The 23974-nt window shown below is 39.6% G+C and overlaps 1 protein-coding gene across 1 annotated transcript in view; it reads left to right on the top strand.

The window, feature by feature from the left end:
- LOC124798275 (beta-hexosaminidase subunit beta-like) overlaps positions 1–23974 on the top strand; it is a 133689-nt gene that overhangs the window by 90387 nt on the left and 19328 nt on the right. The window contains exons 3-5 of the mRNA XM_047261596.1: positions 7107–7234; positions 12035–12240; positions 22980–23095. Of these exons, the coding sequence (XP_047117552.1) occupies positions 7107–7234; positions 12035–12240; positions 22980–23095 (450 nt within the window). The remainder of the gene's footprint in view (positions 1–7106; positions 7235–12034; positions 12241–22979; positions 23096–23974) is intronic.

Here is a 23974-nt window from a genome sequence, read left to right as displayed (position 1 = left end):
TCACTTGAACTTTTCCCTATGTACCATATACATCCCTTCATCCTTTGATGTCACCAGGGCAGGCTTCCTGCAGCTTACTGGGCAGCTACCTCACTCATTTCCACTGCTTGGCGACTTTAATGTGCACCATCCCCTTTGCTGTTCTCCCAGAACCTGCCAGAGAGATGCCCTCTTGGCTGACCATCTCAGTCAACTTAACCTCCTCGCCACAACGCAGGAACACCCATGTTCATTTCAGACTCTTCCCACACCTGTTCCCATTTGAACCTATCCTTCTGCAGTGCCCATCTTGCCCTTCATCTCCAGTGGTCTATTGTCTCTGACACACACTCGAGCAACAATTTCCTGTGTGCTGTCTGTTTGCTACTTACGTGCACACCCAAATGGCAGCTTACTAAGGCCGACTGGAGGCTTTACTCCTCCCTGGCAACCATTGACAAACGTTTCCCCAGTTGTGATAACCAGGTGGAATATCTTACAAATGTTATCCTTACTGCCACAGAACATTCCATTCCTTGCACTTCCTTTTTACTGAGCCATGTACCGGTCCCTTGGTGGACTGAGGCGTGCCGCTATGCAATTTGCCCGCTGAGACATGCTCTCCACGCTTTTAATCATCATTCTACGATGGCAATCTGCATTCACTATGGATAGCAAGAAAGCTAGCTGGATTTCATTCACTAGTTCATTTAACAGTTCCACTTCCTCTTCCATTATGTGAGCCAACCTCTGGCAGCTCTACAGGACCAAGATCCATTCCCCAGTTTCCAGCCTCACAGTAGCAGACAGTGTCATAGTGGACCCTATTGCTATCCATTCTCTTGCAGGCAAGCAGTTTTTACTTCATATGTACAACCACATCTGGGCATAGGGCACATTTCAGACACTGGCATGAAGCCACTGTCGTACCCATATCTAAGTCTGGTAAGCTTCTAGCCACCGCCCCATTTCTCTCAACGGCTGTGTTTGTAAGGTGATGGAACATATGATTCAAACACAGCTGGTATGGTGGCTTGAGTCTGACAATTTACTAGCCACTGCACAGTGTGGATTTTGAGCATGCCATTCTGCTGTTGTCCATTTCGTCACTATACCCATCATGTCATGAATGGTTTTCTGCAGAAATCCCAGACTGGCTGTGTTTATTTGATTTGAAGAAAGCCTCACGTACCTGCTGGAGTTCTGGTATCCTCCGTACTCTCTACACATGTGACTTCCATGGCTGCCTGCCCTGTTTCCTTTAGGACATTCTAAAGCAGAGTTTTCAAGGTATAGGTGAGATCTGCCTTGTTGGACACCTTTATCCAGGAAATGGTGTGCCGTGGGGTTCCATTCCTAAGTGTCATCCTCTTTGCTATCACCATTAACCCTATCATGGCCTGCCTCCTGCCAGGCACCTCTGGCTCCCATTTTGTCCATTATTTTTCATTTTTTGCAGTTCTCCACAGAGTTGTCTCATTGATCAATGTCTTCAGTGATGTCTCGACCACCTCCACTCATGGAGCTTAGACAGTGGCTTTTGTTTTTCCACTGGTAAAACTGTTTGTATGAATTTCTGGCGGTGCAGTTGGTTTCTTCCACCATCTTTACATGTTGGGCTTGTTGCTCTTCTGTTCATTGAAACTGTGAAATTATTGGGGCTCTTGCTCAATAGGAAACTTTCTTTATCCTTCCACAAGTCTTACGTGGCAGTCTGAGGTGTGGAGTCCCTCAATGTCCGACGTGTCCTCAGTGGTACTTGCTGGGGAACAGATCGTACCACCCTCCTCTGTTTGTACCGATCCCTTGTCAATTCGAAACTAGACTATGGGTGTTTCGTTTATGCATCTACATGTCCATCCCTCTTACACCATCTTAATGCTATCCACTATCATGGTATCCATTTGGCCGCTGGTGTCTCTTACAAAAATGGTTCAAATGGCTCTGAGCACTAAGGGACTTAACTTCTGAGGTCATCAGTCCCCTAGAACTTAGAACTACTTAAACCTAACTAACCTAAGGACATCACACACATCCATGCCCAAGGCAGAATTTGAACCTGTGACCGCAGCGGTCGCGCAGTTCCAGACTGTAGCGCCTAGAACCGCCTGACCACCCCAGCCGGCTGTCTTTTACACTAGGCTGGTTGAGTGTCTGTATGCAGAAGCTGTGGAACTCCCGGTGTCCTACCACTGTGACTATCTCCTCAGCAGATATGCATGCCGTTTGTCTGGCATGCGTGGCCACCCATCCTATGCCACCTCCTTCGATGACTCCTTTGATCAGCAGTATGGGGCACATCCTCCTTATCTGTTACCTCCTGGAGTAAGATTTCGGCTCTTACTCCGGCAGCTTAACTTTGCGCTACCTGCCCCATTCCTGGTGTATGTGAACCATTCACCATCTTGGCTTCACAATCAACCTGTATTCACCTCAGCCTCCTTTCCCTTCCTAAGGACACTATTCCAGCCTCACTCTATTGCCTTCAGTTTCACGACTCTCGCACGGAACTTCTAGATAGTACTCTTATGTACACTGATGGCTCTCGGACTGACTATGGTGTCCGGTGTGCCTTCATCATTGGCACATAAGTTTTTCAGTATTGCCTTCAGAAAACTGCTCTGTATTTACAGCAGAGCTTTTTGCCCTGTATCAGGCCACTCAGTACATCTGGCGGCACAGGTTTTTCAGTTTCGTCATCTGCTCTAACTCTCTGCGCCCTTCAAAGCTTCTGTGTGCTGTACACCATCCATCCCTTAGTGCAATGGGTCTAGAGAAGCTGTCGCTTGCTCACTCTTGATGAAGCCACTGTGATGTTTATGTGGGTTCCTGGTCATGTTGATCTGACAGGAAACGAGGCCACTAATGCTGCTGCCAAGGCTGCAGTCCTTGTACCTCAGCCCGCTCGTTCTTACATTTGCTCCGATGATCTCTGTGTTGCCATCTGTCTGCAGGTGATTCCCTTCATCATCAACACTGGTCCTCTCTTCACGGGAACAAGCTCCAGGTTATTAAACCTCTCCCAGTGGCTTGGATGACCTTCTCTTCGCCCTTTTGTCATGAGGAGATCATTTTAACTATGTTGCACATCGGGACTGTCTTTTTAGCCATCGCCATTTGTGTAAGTGGGGCTGCCTTACTACTTTGTACTCACTGCTATCAACCTTTGATGGTCCGCCATTTCTTGATGGAATGCCCTTTTTTAACTTACATTCTTGTTTGTGTTTGCTGTCTGAGTTATGGGCTGTTTTAGCAAACAATGCGCAGGCTGGCAACCAAGTTTTACTTTTTATCTGTCGTGTCAATATGGTGAAGGCCATTTAATTTTTAGTTCAGGACCTCCGTTTTATAGACTTTTCTCCATATTCCTGTTTTCAGCTGTCTTCACGTCCATTGTTTGGGATTAACATGTAGTCATTTTTGACTCCTCTCTTTGTCTTCATGTTCTACAGTTTTAGCATGAGCGCATATGACCCTAGTTGTTTTTGCACCCTAAATCAAAACAAACAAACAATTATGGATTTGTTTTTCATACTCATCTGCATAACTTACATTTTTCTGCATTTAGAGCTAGTTGCAATTCGTCACCCAACTAGCAATTTTGTGTAAGTCACCTTATATTACCCTGCAGTCACTCCCCTTCGACACCGTACCACACACCACAGCATCATCAGCAAATGATGACAGATTGCTGCCCACCCTGTATGCCAAATCATTTATGTATATAGAAAATAATAGCACTCCTGATGATACCCTTGTCTATGATGAATGATCGCTCTAGAGGACAACATACTGGATTCTATTACTTAAGAAGTGTTTGAGCCACTTGCTTATCTGGAAACCTATCCTGTATGCTCATTCCTTCATTAACAGTTTGCAGTGGGGCACTGTGGTAAATGCTTTATGGAAATGTAGCGATGTCGAATCCTCTTGTTGCTGCTCATCCATACTTTGCAGTATATCTTCTGACAGAAGGGCAAGCAGAGTTTCGTACGAGCAATGCTTTCTAAAACTGCTCTGGTTGGTGGACTGAAGCTTTTCCATCTTAAGGAAAATTATTATATTCAGACTGAAAATATATTAACCCAGATAACCCTGACTTCCTTCTGGAAGGACGGTGGCACTCATTGTTGAAATTATTTATTTTTGTGAATAACGCATTGTTGCAACGGACTGTGACGCATTGTTATATGAAGTAGGCCAAGTCAGTTGCGCGCTGCGACAGTCAGTTTGACGCTGTCGTTCTTAGTGAGTGAGAAACTGTGTCTTGAAAATAGGGCCTATTTTACCATGGACGAACTGACCGACCTTGTCATCGATGTGTATGTATATTTTCTTTCATATTGCATAAATAATTCTGAAACTTGTCATATAATATCTTCAAGAATTAACCTATATTATTTACGAGTTCATATTACGATTGAAAGTTTTTGTTCGTTGTAATTCAATAATGTTTTCAACCGTCCTTCCAGAAGGACGTCAGGGTAATATGTTGTCATTTTGTATTTACAGAAAATTATGTACACTGATGGAACTTTTGGACATGTTAGAATAAAAAGATGAGGAAATACTTAACGCTGGCACGTGTAGTAAGGATTATGAAACGAAAGGTATGGGGTACGGTGTGGTAATGACTTAAGTTGACCAGTTACTTCCACATGTTCCATATCGAATATACTTTGATAACTTCTTAAGCAGTGTTGAACTACTACATGACCTAAAAGAGAGAGGCGTGGAAGCAACAGGAACAATAAGAGGAAACAGCTAAGAATTGTACTCTATCATCTGTAGATAAAATGATAAAAGAAAATAGAGGATCATATGAAGTTTGTTCTGACTCAGCATCCGGGATTTCCATTGTACGTTGGAATGACAACAATGTTGTTACTGTAGCCACCAACTTTGACAGAGTGCAACCACTACGCTCTGTAGCAAGATTTTCCAGGGAACAAAAGAAAAGGATTAGCGTGCCTCAACCTAACTTATTACACTCCTACAATACTCATATGGGAGGCATAGATCGAGCTGACCAAACTGTATCCCTATATAGATGCTCTGTAAGAGGGAAAAAGTGGTATTTCCTGATCATTGCACATTTTATAGTCATTGCAGAGCAAAATGCCTCGGATCTTTACACGCACAACGAAGAACCCATAGATCATCTGACATTACGTCGTCGAATTGTCACTGCAATACTTGAAAGTAACAGAAGAGTCACTACCAGCAGAGGACATCCTAGTAAGAGGGCAAAACTAGATTCTAGATTTGAGAACATTAGGTTGCTGAATTACCAATGGACGAGATAACAAAAAAGAAGCAGCAGCTGAAATGTCGAAGTTGTCACAAAAAAACTACTACTATGTGCGTAAAATGTGACAAACCACTTCATGTTTGTTGCTTTTTGTCTTATCATACTAGTGCATAAAATATGTGTATAGGTTATTTTCTTTGTTTTTTGTATTTATGTTTATTTGAAAGTATAAAAACAAAAACAAGTTAATTGTGCAATGTCATATACTTTAAAAACATGTTCCCTTATTGTCCTGACGTTCTTCTGGAAGGACGCCCATTTTTGGAAATACTAAATAAAAATAAATACTCAAAATTGTTTTTACTTTCTTCCTTACAACCTTGTGAATCATTGTAGATAAGATATAAATCAATTTTGAAAAACAAATAATTCAGGACTGTCTGGGTTAAGGGGGCTACTGCTGTAGTGCACTGTTTGTAAAACCAAATGGTATTCCATCTGGACCTGCTGACTTATTTGTTTTAAACTCTTTCTGTTGTTTACCTACATCAGAGATGCTTATTACTATGTCATCCATATGAGAATCTGTGCGATGGTCAAATGATGGTATTTTTGTATGAATCTTCTGCATGAACAATTTCTTAAACACTAAGTTTAAGGCTTCAGTTTTCGTTTTGCTATCTTCAACTGGCACACCAGACTGGTCAATGAGTGAGTGGATGGAAGCCTTAGACATGCTTAGTGATTTTATGTAGGCCCAGAATTTTTTTGAGTTGTCAGTCAGATCTTTTGTTAAGGCATGACAGAGTAGCCTGCAACTCTTACTTATTTCGTTTTGCTGCCCCCCCCCCCCCCCCCCTCTTATAATACAAGGATACACTGTGCAGTGTAGAGATTCACTTTAAGCTATGGTTTTCCAAGCAGAACAGTTCATTAATTTTCCATATCTCCAGTTGTGCCATAAAACATAAGCTATATGGCAGAAGTGGCCAGAGGTGTCAGTCATGTGTACACGAAGTGTGCTTGCTTGTTTGAATGTCTGTTTGGCTTCTTTTCTGGAGAAGTGTGTGGCTGAAACCTCAATTTGTAAAAGGTTTCTGCAACTCAACCTGTTGTCTTTACAGTGAGTAGCTATTCATCCTTTTCATAATTTTTGTAATGTGTCTGCCACACATCAGTCTGCTATAAATGATTGGTTGCCTCTCACTGATGTTATGTATTGTTTCATCCAGAAATTTACATTATTGTGAGGGAAAACTAATGCAACTTGACATTTCTCCTTTCTTGTGAAGTGGTATTGCTTTTGCAATTCTTTTTTTATTTATTTATTTTGGAAATGTACTACTCTTCCTTCTAACAGAATTACACTTCCCTCTGTGTGCTACTGTCTGCCAAAAATGTTGTTTGTGTATCTTGAATCATTCAGGAAATAAGAAATTTTACTCCTTCCCACAATTATCAGTGTGAGTACATCAGCAGTAGTTGTAATTTGTTGTTAGTGTACTTTAAAGAAGTAATATACAGTTTGGGAAAAATGACATATCGTCAATGGAGAATAAGTTATTGATGAACAAGCTTCTCCAATTTACTGATAATAAAAATCACAAAGTGTGACTACTGTTTTTGAGAACCTAGTGTCATCTTCAGATTGTCTAAGTGCAAATGCAGCAACTGTCAATGCCAGGTATAATGCTTGTTTTGGGGAGATGCACTACAATCAAAACTTGTCGCTATTCTATTTACAATATGGTATACCCAACTTTTAATCTTGCCCTTGGAAAACTGAAGCAGTTACTTGACAAACTTTGTTTTTGGATGATATTACAAATTGGTAACCTGTTGATTTTGTGTGTATAACAAGAGTTTCCTCTTGCAGATGAGCTGAGAATTAACAGTCCAGACCTGCCAGGAGCAATGCTTTTAACTTCTGCCTCGGTGTGGGGTATCCTGCGTGGTCTCGAAACATTCTCTCAAGTTGCTACGCGGGTGAAGACTGCAGATGCTGTAAGTATCAGTGAAATGGTTCTAAGTTCACCTAAGGCACAGTGGCCTGCAATGTAAATTGTACATCTCTCTGTCCCAAGTATCTGAAAACCGGGTTTTGACCATCAACCTATATGCAACTGTTCCTATATACTGTTATCAGTGATGTCATTTTGAATATGCAACAGTATTGTAAAAGATTTGACTTGCATGTGGAAAAGTCTGTCAAGTCACACGTGAATTTCACAATGACTGCATGCTGCTGCAATCACATGTGTGCTCTTGTAAAAGTAGTTGGCATCAAAATGCACCGCGAAAAGAAAGCAGTTGGATCCTAAAGTCACAAATGTTACCCTGTATTATGAATCAAAGGAATCACAAAAATTTTTGCCCAGTGAAATATTCTTTAATTACTGTTGTTGCATTATCTCCACCTGCTGTCTCCCTGATAAGCAGTGGATGTACCACATTCATGCATTGGTGCAGGAGATGCCCAGCATTTACTTTAGTATCTCAAAATCTCAAAGCAGATCCCCTGTTTTCTTTGATACAGGTGATGCCAGTGTACTAACATGAGTTCTCCCAGTTACTAAACTGAAACAAACCTTAAATAGTTTGTGCAGTATGTGTATGTATATTTTTGTATATCTTTTAAATGGTATATAATACCTATCATAGTTTCTAGAGCTTTTGGGTTATATTCTGTACAAAAAATTAATTTGTAAAGTGACTAGGTAAATAGAGGTGTGGCTATGATTTCTTTCCAATGAAAAGACTAGTATAGTACAATGGAAGTATGTATTGAGTATGTTTATCAGCACATGGGAGATTTCAAAGTGGTGCAAAGACTGGCAACTTGTTTTAAACATGCAACACTGTAAAACTGTGCGCTTTGCACAATATTTAAATGTACAACAGGAAAGTGACAAAGTTTGAATTGGTTGAATTGTACAAATAAACCGTATATAACAATTTGTAGGGATATGAAATGGAACATACACGCTCAAACATGGATAATACTTCGCCTCATTTGTAGAGTATTGGGAAAATGGAAGGAGTCTGCAAGGCAGATTGTATACAACCCATTCTAGAATACTGCTAAAGTGTGTGGGACCTTTATCAAATATGGCTAACAGGTGATACTGAATATATACAGAGAAGGGAAGTGTAAATTGAAGTGTGTGTTTAACATACAGCAGAGTGTCATGGAACTAATAGAAAAATGTGACCTGAGACAGATTCTTGAAGACACACAAATTATAACACTGAAGTCTAGTTTCAAGAACCAGTATGAGGTAAGGAATGTCTTGCAACCCACCTGTTATTGAAACTAAATTTCTTGGGTTTCATGTTCAAGGAAGTCTTTAAATTCAAAACTAGCAGACTGAACTATGTAGTAAGAATTTTTTTAGAGCAACACTAGTAATGAAACAGTTTAGGCCATACAAGTTTCTCATGTACACTCAGTACTGTGATATAGTATCATTATTCGGAGAAATGTACACCAGACCAAAACAGTTTTCAGGAAACATACAGTAGTTATGGCTAATGAAACAAGCAAGTGCCAGAAAGCCATGCAAACCTAGCTTTAATGATCTAAAAATCTTACCCCTTCCTTGCATTCATGTACTTGAAGTAGTTACACGTGTCAAAAAAAGTACACTGAGGAGTGTTACTCAAAACTTGTCCTGAATCCAATATCAAATTGGCCCAGTACTTGGTAAACTAAATTTTGTTCACTAAATGACAATCTTCTTCGTTTCCTTTTGCCTTTATCATGTACCTACAAGGGGTTGGCATGGTTGTTTTCTAATTTAGCATTCTTAATCTTAGGGAGTGGTCAGCCAAATCTCCTTCTATCACCATCCCTTTGCACCGCTCCAAAGTGGAATGGAATCTGTGTACCTCAACTGGCTGTGTGTAATGTTATTCATGCAAAATTTTGAAACTTTTCTAGATCTCTGTGAATCATATAACTGGAGTGGAACATGGGTACCAGCCTGCTAGTCACCTAGTCAGATGTGAGGAAACCACCTAAACATCACATCCAGGCTGATCAGCACACTGGCTTTAGTCAGTTATCTGCCAGGGTATTTGATCCAGGGCCAGCACCCCTCCCCGAATCTCGGAAGTGGTGTCCTAACATCTGTGGCTATCTGGAGTTGCATTTACTAAATGACAATGTGAACTGTATCAAATTCTTTCCTGAAAACGAGAAAAACTGTGTCGATAAAGGTGCCTTTGTCTATGATGCCCTAGATATTATTGACAAAGAGAGTGATGCGAGTTTAGCAAGATTTCTGCAGGATCTATGTTGATTTGTTTGTAGAGAAGGTTTTAGTTCTCCAAAAACAACATAATTATGCAGCAGGTTTATAATTACTTTCATCTGTACTATGACGATTCTTGAAAATAGGAATGACCTGCGTGATGTCCTCCCCCCCCCCCCCCTCCCTCCCACCCTTCCAGTTCTAGGTGTCATTCATTGTCCAGAGAACTACAGTGAACTGGTGCTAGATGGGAACCCATCTCACAGGTATATTATCTGGTCCAGAAGCCTTTCCATTATTAAGCAGCTGTAGCTGCTTTTCTATTCCATCCTAATTTGTATAAATATTTGCATTTACAACATTTGTGCAGTGGTTGGAAGGAGGAAGCTGTTGTGTACAGATGAAACTAAAATCCTCCAGTCATAACTGTGGGTCTCTGATTGCTCAGTACTGTGGCACAGAAAACTACTGTAGAACACGTGAAATAATAGTTCACTTGACTACATAAATGAATAAAAGATTACTGGATAATTTCAATCTGTCATTAACTAGTAGTGCATCACTTGATGCACTAATTAACAAACTGTTTTCCTACCGTATGAAAAGCATCATTTACAAAGTACATTGCATCAGAAACTGTAACAGTCACTATCCTGCTCGGTGATGTTCACTGCTATAGCCGAGGTCTCGGATTGGGCAAGGTCTGGTATGCTCGACACTATCTTGACCTCAACATGGGGGTACTGCAGAGCTTATAGAGGAGACATGGTCTTCTGTAGTACCTCCCATATGCCATTACTGGTTGCAACAAGCCCTCACTTATGCCTGTGGTATTGTTTCATGTTGCCAACTTTGGTGTAGCAACATGATCTCTGTATGATAACACAGAAACATATTATGATCTTCCACCATGAAACAATTCCAGAAGCCTGAATACAGTTTTCTGGGCTTCTGTTTCCATCCCAGCATAGTCACTAAGAGACTGAATATATTTCAATCTGCTTACTGACTTTACAGAATTCTAAAACTTGTTATAGTTTTTTTTGTCAGATTGGTTGGCCAGATTAGTTTGAAATTCATTGAACACTTCTCTCATTGCTCCCCTTATGCTCATTTTCAGTTCATTCAGCTTTTGCTTGTTAGCTAGGCTTTGATGTTGCTTAAATCTGTGAAGAAACTCTCTTTGCTTTTGTAGCAACTTCCTGATCTAGCTATTAAACCACAATGGGTCTTTCCCATCTTTTAAAACCTTGATTGGCACTTGCTTGTCTAAGGGGTATAGAACAGTGCTTTTGAATTTTATCCAATTATTCTGCACAGCTTTGTTGTCAGCACATAGTATTTGATGTTGGCTACTTGGAGACTCTGCAGTTTGTCTCCCCTCATCCTCACGACTGGGGGTGGGGACACCTCCTTATTCTGGCATCTGAATCACCTGCCCTTGCTTTATAACCTCCTCCAACCAATCCGTCTTCCTCCCCAAGAAAGGAACTAATAATTCCAAACATTAGGACAGTTTCTCGTAGATTGACGTGTCTATTGGCAGTATTAAGAATTTTGAAGGATATGAGCTAAGAAGTGAAGCAGAAAAATGAAATAGCTTTATAGGAAACTAAAATGGCAATGAGAGCTTTTACTAGTGAATGTTTTTATTATGGCCTAGAGGCCCTTACTTTTTGCATATGCCTTGTTTTTACTGCACAATGTCATCTGTTGCTAAAAATAGTCAGCTGCCACCCATTTCATATCAAATGGTCCCTTCCCTACAGCTTAGGTCTTTGTGGCAAACGAATCTGCTCCAGTCCTGAATCCCTGAACCATTACACCAATAACCTGAAAACAGCTTTCGCATCCCGCAACTACCTCCCGACCTGGTACAGAAGCAAATAGCTAGAGCCACTTCCTCATCCCCTCAAACACAGAACCTCCCACCGAATAACCCCAAAAGTGCCCCACTTGTGACAGGATACTTTCCAGGACTGGATATTCTCTCTTCCTGTTACCCACCAGGCCTCAACCTCCACTAATTTCAAGTTGCCGCCGCTTGTACCTCACCTGTCATTCAACAACTTCTTTGCCTCTGTACTTGCACCTCGACTGACATCTCTGCCCAACCTCTTTGCATTTACATATGTCTGCCTGTGTCTGTATAAGTGCAGGTGTGTGTGTGTGTGTGTGTGTGTGTGTGTGTGTGTGTGTGTATATACCTGTCCTTTTTTCCCCCTAAGGTAAGTCTTTCCGGTCCTGGGATTGGAATGACTCCTTACCATCTCCCTTAAAACCCACATCCTTTAGTCTTTCCCTCTCCTTCCCTCTTTCCTGATGAAGCAACCTTGAGTTGCGAAAGCTTGAAATTTGTGTATGTGTTTGTGTTTTTCATTGTCTCTATCAACATACCAACACTCTCTCGTTTGGTAAGTTACAGCATCTTTGTTTTTTTATATGTATTTTTCCCATGTGGAATGTTTCCCTCTATTATATTCATATCATTAATTATTTTAATACATATATGAGCAGGTAAAATAATGTTGTTCTGTATTTATTGTTTCAGCTTATATTGGATAATCTAGCAATAGCAGACATCCCTCGTTTCAGCCACAGAGGTCTGCTTCTTGACACATCCCGTCATTTCATTCCAATGAACTACATAAAGAAGACTTTGGATGCAATGGCCTATAATAAAATGAATGTTTTTCATTGGCATATTGTTGATGATCAGAGCTTTCCTTACCAGAGTGCTGCTTTTCCCCTTCTAAGGTTAGTAACCTGCTGTGTGCTGTTTATATTTATTTACTAAGGTGGCTCTGAGTGTAAAACTGTGTGAAAGTGTACTTTGTAAATATGAATTAAAAAAAAAAAAAAAAAAACTGGTCAGGTGTGAGTAGGCATCACACACTGAGGGTTTTAACAAACTTAATTGTGTACATAGAAAGTTAATGTATTCTGGGATTGAGCATTTGACCATTTTTGCCTGTTCTCAATGATGTTACTGGCAAGATATTGGTCCTGGGGATTCCAAGGTTTTCAAGACACTTTTAATTTCAACAATATAGATGTGACAAAATCATACAGGAGGCAGGCAACCATTATTGTAATAATCAGTAGTTCTCCATTCAGGCTGTCTGGGTCACAATGGCAAAAGTTAAACATCAGGCAAAGAATGACTTTGTTGCTCATATGACACGTTTCGGAATTTATTCATCATCTAATATCCAGCAGCGATTATTGCACATACTGTGTTTCAAATTGCATGTGAAACAAACATTTGCAGGCAGACACAGACAGGCAGATGGACAACAAAGTGACCCTGTGAGAGTTCCATTTTTGTTGGCTGAGTTAGAGAACCCTAATGGTGATTATTCTGCGTTCCATAGCAACAGAGTGAGGAGAGGTACAGAGGTAGAAACTGTAAGTATTCGTTTCACAAAAAATGTGGCAAAATGAACTTAAAACATGTTACTGATGGTGAAAAGAAGGTTTTAAAGATTGTCAGGACAAGGATGCTTCAAAGCTATATTTAAGCGTGGGAAATGAAATACACTGCTCTCCAAGGCAGGCATAAAATTCTTGAAAACTGTACTATTCCAGTAATGCACAAAGATCAATCTTTAATGATGCCAGGTGGAAACAATAACCAATGTGGAAGCGGACATGGAGGAGAAATTGAATGCATCACAAACAGTGCAAAATTAAACATTAAATCCTCTGCATCTAAATATGATGATCGTTGTGTCTGCTTTGCAAAACATGTGTAATGACACAGTGAAGATTTAGAAAAAAAACAAAAGCTGCACATGCTGAAAAATGCAGTCAAAAAAAACTTCATAGATAGGTATGTTCTCAATTTCCCAGACTGGTGGCAGTTTCTATTACGGATAACATGTACTACTGATGGTGAAATATGATGTGGCGGTGGATATTCATAAAGAATGCACTGATTTTCCAAATAATGGCTCTGCTGTGTTATTGTAGTAGGGGCAGATGACGTGTACTGGAAGTAAGCCAGTGCCTTTATTAAGAAGCTGCTTGTTACACTGCAGTTACTACGGTTTACTAATGTAACACCTATCATTAATAATTGCAGCCATCATGTCAAAAGTTGCTACTTCAATTAAACTTTATCATATAGACAGAATTTTTCTCATCTGCATCGTAAAGCATAATACTTACTAATTAACCAATGGGATATGATCTGTCAAACTGGTCATGTGTTGATAGAGAAATTAGATTCTGATTAGTTAAACTCAAGAACTTCCGTAAGAAGTTTAAAAAAAATTATGCTACTAAACACTGAGAAATGATAATCATTTCACTGTGCATCTACATCTACATCCATACTCTGCAAGCCACCTGATGGTGTGTGGCGGAGGGTACCTTGAGTACCACTATCGGTTCTCCCTTCTATTCTAGTCTCATATTGTTCGTGGAAAGAAAGATTGTCGGTACACCTCTGTGTGGACTCTAATCTCTCTGATTTTATCCTCATGGTCTCTTCGCGAGATATACGTAGGAGGGAGCAATATACTGCTTGACTCCTTGGTGAAGGTATATTATCGAAACTTCAACAAAAGCCTGTACCGAGCTACTGAGCGTCTTTCCTGCAGAGCCTTCCAATGGAGTTTATCTATCATCTCCGTAACTCTTTCACAATCACTAAATGATCCTGTAATGAAGCGTGCTGCTCTCCGTTGGATCTTCTCTCTCTCTTCTATCAACCCTATCTGGTACAGATCCCACACTGGTGAGCAGTATTCAAGCAGTGGGCGAACAAGTGTACTGTGACCTACTTCCTTTGTTTTCAGATTGCATTTCCTTAGGATTCTTCCAATGAATCTGTCTGGCATCTGCTTTACCGACGATCAACTTTATATGATCATTCCATTTTAAATCTCTCCTAATGCCTACTCCCAGATAATTTATGAAATTAACTGCTTCCAGCTGCTGGCCTGCTACATTGTAGCTAAATGATAAGGGATCTTTCTTTCTATGTATTCGCAGCACATTACACTTGTCTACATTGAGATTCAATTGCTATTCCCTCCACTATGTGTCAATTCGCTGCAGATCCTCCTGCATTTCAGTACAATTTTCCATTGTTACAACCTCTTGATATACTACAGCATCATCTGCAAAAAGCCTCAGTGAATTTCCAATGTTATCCACAAGGTCAGTTATGTGTATTGTGAATAGCAACGGTCCTACGACACTCCCCTGCGACACATGTGAAATCACTCTTACTTCGGAAAACTTCTCTCCATTGAGAATGACATGCTGCATTCTGTCATCTAGGAACTCTTCAATCCAATCACACAATTGGTCTGATAGTCCATATGCTCTTACTTTGTTCATTAATTGACTGTGGGGAACTGTGTCGAATGCCTTACGGGAGTCAAGAAACACGGCATCTACCTGGGCACCCATGTCTATGGCCATCTGAGTCTCGTGGACCAATAGTGCGAGCTGGGTTTCACACAATCGTCTTTTTTGAAACCCATGCTGATTCCCACAGAGTGGATTTCTAGTCTCCAGAAAAGTCATTATACTCAAACATAATACGCGTTCCAAAATTCTACAACTGATCGACGTCAGAGATATAGGTCTATAGTTCTGCACATCTGTTCGACATCCCTTCTTGAAAATGGGGATGACCTGTGCTCTTTTCCAATCCTTTGGAATGCTACGCTCTTCTAGAGACCTACGGTACACCACTGCAAGAAGGGGCCCACCACTGCAAGAAGGGGGGGGCAAGTTCCTTCGCGTACTATGTGTGAAATCGAACTGGTATCCCATCAGGTCCAGCGGCCTTTCCTGTTTTGAGCGATTTTAATTGTTTCTCTATCCCTCTGTCGTCTATTTCGATATCTACCTTTTTGTCATCTGTGCGACAATCTAGAGAAGGAACTACAGTGCAGTCTTCCTCTGTGAAACAGCTCTGGAAAAAGACATTTAGTATTTTGGCATTTAGTCTGTCATCCTCTGTTTCAGTACCTGTTTGGTCATAGAGTGTCTGGACATTTTGTTTTGATCCACCTACTGCTTTGACATAAGTGCATCTGAATAAATTTGGCATGAAGATGTAAATAAAGCAACAAATAATTATGAAAGCAAACCAGTGATTGTCATAAATGCACCTGCCAGAAAAACTGGTGAGAAGGATCAACTCAGCCAGATCTTGTCCAATGGCAACAATCTGCAAGAAGTGGCTTATCCAGAGTGAAAGTTCATCCTAGTAACAATATAATCTGTTGTGGTCTTAAAAGTTTCAGACAACCTAAGACCGAGTGAGGTGGTGCTGTGGTTAGCACACTGGACTCGCATTCGGGAGGACGACGGTTCAATTACGGATCCGGCCATGATTTAGGTTTTCCATGATTTACCTCAATCGCTTCAGGGAAATGCCAGGATAGTTCCTTTGAAAGGGCATGGCCGAATTCCTTCCCCATCCTGCCAGAAACCGATGACCTCGCAGTTTGGTCCCCCCCCCCCCCCCCCCCCCCCCCCCTCCTCCAACTCCAACCCAAAGCTTACAGTATTTCACCAGAATATCCAAGATCTGTTCTATAAGTTGTCCCAGTTTGTAGTGAATATAGAAGAATTGGAAGGTATAAATGGTGTTCACATTCTCTGCCTGATAGAACATAACATCACTACTGGTGTTGAGTCTCTCTATTCCCAGGTATGTTTTAGGTCTATATTATTGCAAGAAACATATGAGAGGAGGAGGTTAAAAAACTCCAGTCTATTATTTATTGCAATATATGTCAAAAAATTCTGTATGGAGCTTCATTTTTGAGTGTATGATGTTAAATTTTCAGAGACAGTTTCGAAATTGGCAGTCATAGCTGTACACAGCACATCCTCTGGGATGTATTTGCTAAGAAATTAGAATCTGTCTTACCCTCTCTCATAAGAAAGAGTTCAAACATATTATGCTTATACACACCTTAAACTTTGTTCCCTTAGTAGGTTTTTCTAGCAAAACTGCAGTTTCTTACAGCACATTGACAACATATTTGTCAATCAGAGTAAGGTTAACAATATTTTTGTTGAAAGTGTTATAAGTGGTCTGTCTGACCATGATGGATAAAAGCTTACCTTTAACAGCTTCAATATCCTCCAATGTGATACTAGGCCTCTGTGGAAAACTGCAATAAGCTATACAGGTTGGCAGATCATGCCTCAGGGTAACTAACTGGAGACCTGTCTATTGTGCAAGTGATACTAATTCAAAATACAGTTTATTCAAGACTGAGGTAGCGACAGTTTTTGGACGTTTATTTCCTGAAAGGAGATATGGAATCTGTCCTACAAAGAATGTTAAGGAACGGCGGGTTACTTAGAGCTTAAGAGTATCCCACGAAGCAAAGAGACAACTGTACAAAGCATCAAAATGTTCTGTGAATTCTTCACAGCTAAGTCATTATAAATTCTGCTCTAAAATTGTAGGCAAAGTCATCAAAAAATGCAAGATTACGTGCTTCAGGCCTGAAATTGCGAACCCAAGTAATAAAATCAAAGTGATCTGGAATGTAATGGCAAAGAGAAAGTGGAAGTGATGAAAAATGTTGTTTTAAGTGTTGACAATTCAGCCATAACTGACAGCAGAGAAGCAGCTGAAATTTTTAACAGCACTTTTTAGCTTCCACTGTATAAGCAGGTTGAAATGCTTCTGCTGACAAAGTTGCAGATGTATTGACATGTAACTACCCGGAACCACAAAAAAAAAAAAAAAAAAAAAAAAAATCATACACTCACTGAAAAGTAAAACCTCTATAAACCTAGGTCATATTTCACGTAAATTGTTGAAGGTTTGCTGTTATGAAACATGAAAACTTTTGGTTCACATGTGCAGTACCTCCCTTAAATAAGATGTAACTCCAAAAAGAATGAAGTGTGCTGCTGTTACACCTCTTTACAAAACTGGGGATGCTAAAAGTGCTTTGACTTACCACTCCATCTTGTTCTTCACAACATTTTCTGAAGTTCTTGAAAAATTTATGTATAACAGGATACAGGTACATCTCAGATATCTGAACATCTTACCTTAAGTACACTTGCTATTTAGCATGAAGTTATTAACTTTGTGGAATTGTTTTCAACCCCAAAAGACAAATTTATTTCTATGTTTTTTCTAAACTGTTGTTTAAGAATCAATAAAAGAAACGTTTCTATTTATGAAAAACACTCCTTGTTAAAAAGGAAAACATGATCTTACCAACAATTAAGGTGTTTCTTAAATACAGTTTTTCAAATTAAAAAACAAAGAAAATCTACTCGAACAATGTTCAGAAACTTATTTTGAGAGCAAATAATGATCAATTAAATAAACAATAAAGAAAAGCAATAAACAATGAATTTCAGTTTAAAAAATGACAGTAGGTACATGAATAAATCAACCTAGCACTCATTTTCAATCATCAGTCAAGAAATACCTTTTTGTCAATGGAAAGCATTCTGCACATGTATTTTTGATATTCAGAACATGTTTTGTAGTTTTTGTTTCTTTAAAGCATGGACATATTTGGTAATGTAACACCTTTGACTTTTTTGGCTCATTTGGTTCCACCTGAATTTGCACAATATATTTGTTGACCTTGCTATCATTTTCAAAATTTTTGCAAAAAACTTAATCCATTGCAGTCTGTAAGTCCATAGAAAAATTTTTGAAATTCATTTTTCTCTCTTTGATATTTTCTTCAGTCACTGCCAAGCTGGGTTATTTTATAAAATACCAATCCACAATCTTGAAAACAGTCAATTTTTGGCAATATAATGTAATTGGAGAAAGAAAAAAATCTAATCACCAAGTGGTGGCAGAACACAAACACAAACATAAAAGAAGGTTATAATTAGGCAAGCTTTTGGAGCCAGTGGTTCCTTTAGGCAGAAGGGTAGAAGGGGAAGGAAAAGCAGTGAAGAAAAAGGACGGGAGAGCTCTAGGAAAATGGGTAGATTTTGGAAAAGTCACCCAGAACCATGGGTCAGGGGAGATTTAGCGGACAGGATGCCATTGCTTGGTGAGTAAATTTTTTATCTATCTGGCTACATTATACAATCGACCATCTTGCTACTCTCATTTATAATGTTTTTTTCTTAAAAATATCCAGATTGTCTTATCATTTCTTGGTTTTCTTCACAAACCATCACTTCTTCTACCTCTTTGTCATCCTCTGTTTCACTTTGTTCATGATCAGATATTTCTGTTTCATTTTCACTAAACTCCACTGCATCTTGAAGAGAGTCTGGTGTACCCAATCAGTGAGCAGTCTTCACCAGCTAACAACAACTCAAAAACTTGATCATCCTTCACATATTGTTCCATTCTTTCTAAAAGATTAAAAAAAAACTTGTACTAACAAATAAGAAAAGTAACATTTATAACCTCATAGTTCTTTGATCCCAACTGGATTTATCTATGGAAATAATGGTCACTGATTACCATGCGCCTGCAAAATGTAAAAGCAAACCTGGTACTAAGATTACATAGAAACAGGGTGGCAGTGTTGGGATGGAATTGTGAACAAAAGAGACACATAGGGTAATAAATAATCCCATGAATGTAGTTAAAAGTTGACAGTAGATAGTTTGGTTTTCAAAAAACAGGTTCTACAGGTCATGCAATCTTATTATTTTCCGGTGTTGTTAGAGCCCTAGAAAGTAAGAAGTTGCCATTTGGTGTCTTGTATGGTGTCCAAAGCTTTTGTTTGTATAAACTATAAGATACTTTTAGAGAAGGTATATCATTATGAACTTACAGAATTGGCTTACATTGTACCTTAAAGACAGAAGGCATGAGATAGTTATATATGGCTCAAACAGGATATCACAAGATGCAGTGACTGCTGAGAGGGGTACAGTGCTGCCTGCAATGTTTGTTATTTGTGCTCTTGCCGTTCCTGATATATGTAAACAATGTCTCTCTGTCAGTCAGTAAATTTTTTAAGTTCACAATGTTTTCTGATGATGCAAGCATCTCAGCTGTTAAATTAATCTCCTGTCAATCATGTCCTCAAGAAAGGTGTGGCCTGGTTCACAACTGTCTCTCTGTCCATAAATTTAAGGAAGAATAATTTCATTCACTACCTCATGAAGCACAAGAGCCCAGAAGTAGTTGTTGCACATAATGACCAGATTATAAAAAGTGCGTACTCTTCAAATTTTCTCGTTTACAGGGCTGAACTGGAAACATAATGCTATCAGGACATTAAAGTGGTTATCAGGAGCAATTTTTGCTTTAAGGTTGTTCTCCTGTCTTTTTTTACTTTGATATGCTACAGTTGCACACTATGATTATTTTCAATCCATAATATCATATGGTATAAAGTTTTGTGGCAACATATTAGCATGAAACACTCCTCACACCACAACAAAGAACAGTTATGGTCATATGTGGAGCACACTTCTGAACTCCACGCTAATCTTTTCAAACAACTTGGGATGATGCATTTTGTCATTCATAACTTGGATCCATACAAAACAAATTGCTTGTATCATGGCCATAACTTTGGAAGAAAAGGTGATCACCATCCTGATCTGAAGCATTTGGTACTCATACACTCATTTTGTAGTGAACCAAATACATGGAAAGCCGCAGGGTGACAGGTCTGGGCTGTATGGCTGATACTCAAGCTGCTCCCACTTGAATATGGTGAGTACACTGTGTGTGACTGGAAACTTGTTCATGTGTGTTATTGTGGAGCAGAATCCATGAGCAGCATAGGCTATTTACTCTTGGACATGCATAGACTATAGAGTACCTCACAGTACATGTCACTGTTAATGGTTTTTCCTTGCTCGAGGAATTCATTGAGAGTCGGGCACTGGATGTCAGAAAATACGTTGAGCTTCATCTTGCCTGTTGAAGGCATAGCTTTGAATTTTGTAGGGGAGGTAATGATGCATGTTTCCATTGTGTGCTGTCCCACTTTGCATCTGGCTCAAAGTAATGGCACCAGCTCTCATCACTGGGGATGTTCTGGTGAGTTTGGCAGTGATTACCATGTTTGCCTGGCCGGGTCTCATGTCATCATTCAAACATGCCCAGCCTTTACAAAAATACAGATTCCAGTTTCTCACTGACTTGTAAGAAACAGTCTCCACCATATAAGGCAACCATCTGGCAACGAATATTGGCTGAGTTAACTCCTTCTACAGTCAGAGATCTACATCTACATACATACTCCGCAATCCACCATACGGTGCGTGGCAGAGGGTACCTCGTACCACAACTAGCATCTTCTCTCTCTCTGTTCCACTCCCAAACAGAACGAGGGAAAAATGACTGCCTATATGCCTCTGTACGAGCCCTAATCTCTCTTATCTTATCTTTGTGGTCTTTCTGCGAAATATAAGTTGGTGGCAGTAAAATTGTACTGCAGTCAGCCTCAAATGCTGGTTCTCTAAATTTCCTCAGTAGCGATTCACGAAAAGAACGCCTCCTTTCCTCCAGAGACTCCCACCCGAGTTCCTGAAGCATTTCTGCAACACTCGTGTGATGATCAAACCTACCAGTAACAAATCTAGCAGCCCACCTCTGAATTGCTTCTATGTCCTCCCCAATCTGACCTGATAGGGATCCCAAACACTCAAGCAGTACTCAAGAATAGGTCATATTAGTGTTTTATAAGCGGTCTCCTTTACAGGTGAACCACATCTTCCCAAAATTCTACCAATGAACCGAAGACGACTATCCGCCTTTCCCACAACTGCCATTACATGCTTGTCCCACTTCATATCGCTCTGCAATGTTACGCCCAAATATTTGCTCGACGTGACTGTGTCAAGCGCTACACTACTAATGGAGTATTCAAACATTACAGGATTCTTTTTCCTATTCATCTGCATTAATTTACATTGATCTATATTTATAGTTAGCTGCCATTCTTTACACCAATCACAAATCCTGTCCAAGTCAAACACTGACGACACTTTGCTGCTCTTCAGGTGTCATTATGTTATGTGAACGCTGTGAAGTCCTCACACATACTGCTGTGTCATATAGATGGAAAACACAACTGCCTGGTTCTCTCCTGTGTCATCTGCCCACACACAAGCACAACAACTCCGGGCATTATTCACATCCTGAGATATCTCACTACATTATTGTAAAGCGGAATATGCAAATGCCAGCCAGTTTGGTTGTTATGACCTTTCGTATCTTTTCATTTGAACACTCTTCTCGAAATCTCTAAATAGTCAAAAATCTGGGATGGAATATTGATACAAATTAGAAAGACTGCTGCTTACCACAAATGAGGCAATGAGGAGCGAACAGACACTGCCACTATCATTGGGAACTGTGGTCCTATTGTGATGGTAGTGATCTTGGCTGGGGAAGGTAGTGGAGGTATAGAAGAGATGTGGGACAAGGAGGGGGAGGTAGTAGGCTGGGGGTGGTGGAAGACACTGTAGTGGTGCCAGTGGGGTGTACAGCGGTGTGGTGGGGGAAGGATGGTTAACTGATAGCTACAGAATTGGGAGACTATGCTGGATGGGAAAAAGAAAGAGAAGCAGAAAAAGGGAAAGGGCTATGCCTATGAGCTGGCAGGGATGGAAGGCCTATGAGAGGCTGGAGTGGGGATAGGAAATGGGATAGAGGTAGACAGAGGACAGGGACTAGCAACAGTTGAGACTGGGGGTTAAAACAGTTCTGCTGTGAAATCTGGACAAAAGAAGATGCTACCCACATATGGTTGATCTGTTATTTTTGATATATCATTGAATATTCTAGTCACATCTGGACACTGAATTTTAATGCATATTGTGAGTATATTGTTAATGATAAATGGTTCACATTTGGGGAGCCAGTGGATGTTGCACAAAAGGAGTAACTGCCAGAAAGGAATTTTTGAAATAGTGGTTCTTCTGGTGGACTAGGTTCATTTTAAGTGGTGGTCGCTGTTCAGCAGTGCATTTGTTGTTATGACTGAGAATTGGTTCAAATAAGCTCTTATAGGACAGCCGACAGAATTCTCTGCAACATAGTTTTATCTACTAGGAACTGGTGCCAAATGTGAAGAGGCATTTTGACTGCTTCCAAGAGATGATCATTGATTGCTGCTGAAGGCATCATACTGATGAAGGTTTTAATGCAGTTGTATTGCATTTTGTTTAATTTGGTTGGTGCCAATTTGATAAATCTGTGTTAAAAATTCACACTGTAATCTAATTCAGACTGCACAAACAGCTAATAAAAGACATGAGCTGTTAGAGAATGTGAAACCTTCCAAACATGGACCAGTGCACGGAGAACATTTATTGCCTGAAATATTTATGCTATCATATCTAAATATTATATAAAGTAGTTTTCAAGATTAAAAAATTGCCTACAGTAATAAATGTGGTCATAAACCGAGATTCTGTGTTTTGTTTTTAATTTTGCTTGATTAACTGGTGTTTAATGTTATTTTCTTTTATTTAAATTAACATATTTCAACTCATTGTTGGTTGATATTCTTTACTTACTTTAAATGAAAACTTCTCCTAATCTTTTTCAGTGAAAAAGGTTCTTATGACCCTGAGAGATTTGTATACAGTCCTGCTGATGTTGCTGAAGTAATTGAGTATGCGCGTGTTAGAGGAATAAGAGTTGTTCCAGAATTTGATACTCCAGGTATGTAATTAAAAATGCTTATACTGTTTCGTAATTAGTTTATTGAAATATGATTTATAGTATTACATCTTCTATAATACTACCTATTCTGAACCTTTGTATTGCTTATTAATTTTACAGTTAGATACATTTCATGAAGGAAAAATCTCTTTGTGAGAGAGCAAATGATGTATATAATATGCTATCACTATACAATGTTCCATATTTGTATAATCACTACAAAACTCTGCCCCTCAAGTATCCAGCATTGGTATAAATTGTGAATTCTCCACTTACCTGTGTGCTGTTATTGATTACATTTCAGATTTCTCATACTGCTTCCTTCATTGTCTTATTTCATGCATTCCAAAAGTTAATCTTCCACAAAGTAACTGATGTCCTGAAAAGTCCCCAGTTTGAGTCTTTTTCCTCTACAGCCAGTGGAGCTCAAAATTTGACATGATCCAGTGATTTCCATTATTTAGAAAAAGAACTGTGAATGCTACATTTGACACTAATGTTTGCCCCACAAAGATGCATACCAGCACAGTTAGCTAGCACATTCGGAGACATTTTAAACAACTAGAACCAATCTGTACTAAATGGTTTTAACACACATCAAACACAAGTGATTTAAATATATCTTTGTAAATTTGCCATTGTAACAGGAATGGTTTAGTTTAGTTCATCTGGGTGACCTTATTGCAGTTATTGACATAGTTTTCTGAGCCAGTTTTAATTTATTTAGTCTTTAATTTGTTGTTGTTCTTGTACAAGAGGGGGCCCACAATGATACAGCAAATACCTTGTTTAATCAAGAGAACACCCCTTAGTCTGTCAGAGATATGAAATATTACTAAGTTGCTGCTTACGGAGATTAAATTTAATCATAAAGTGACC

This window comes from Schistocerca piceifrons, chromosome 5 (assembly GCF_021461385.2).
Source record: "Schistocerca piceifrons isolate TAMUIC-IGC-003096 chromosome 5, iqSchPice1.1, whole genome shotgun sequence".
NCBI classification, from domain to species: domain Eukaryota; kingdom Metazoa; phylum Arthropoda; class Insecta; order Orthoptera; family Acrididae; genus Schistocerca; species Schistocerca piceifrons.
Note: the sequence above shows the minus strand (reverse complement) of the source record. Positions and strands in the feature narration are given on the sequence as shown.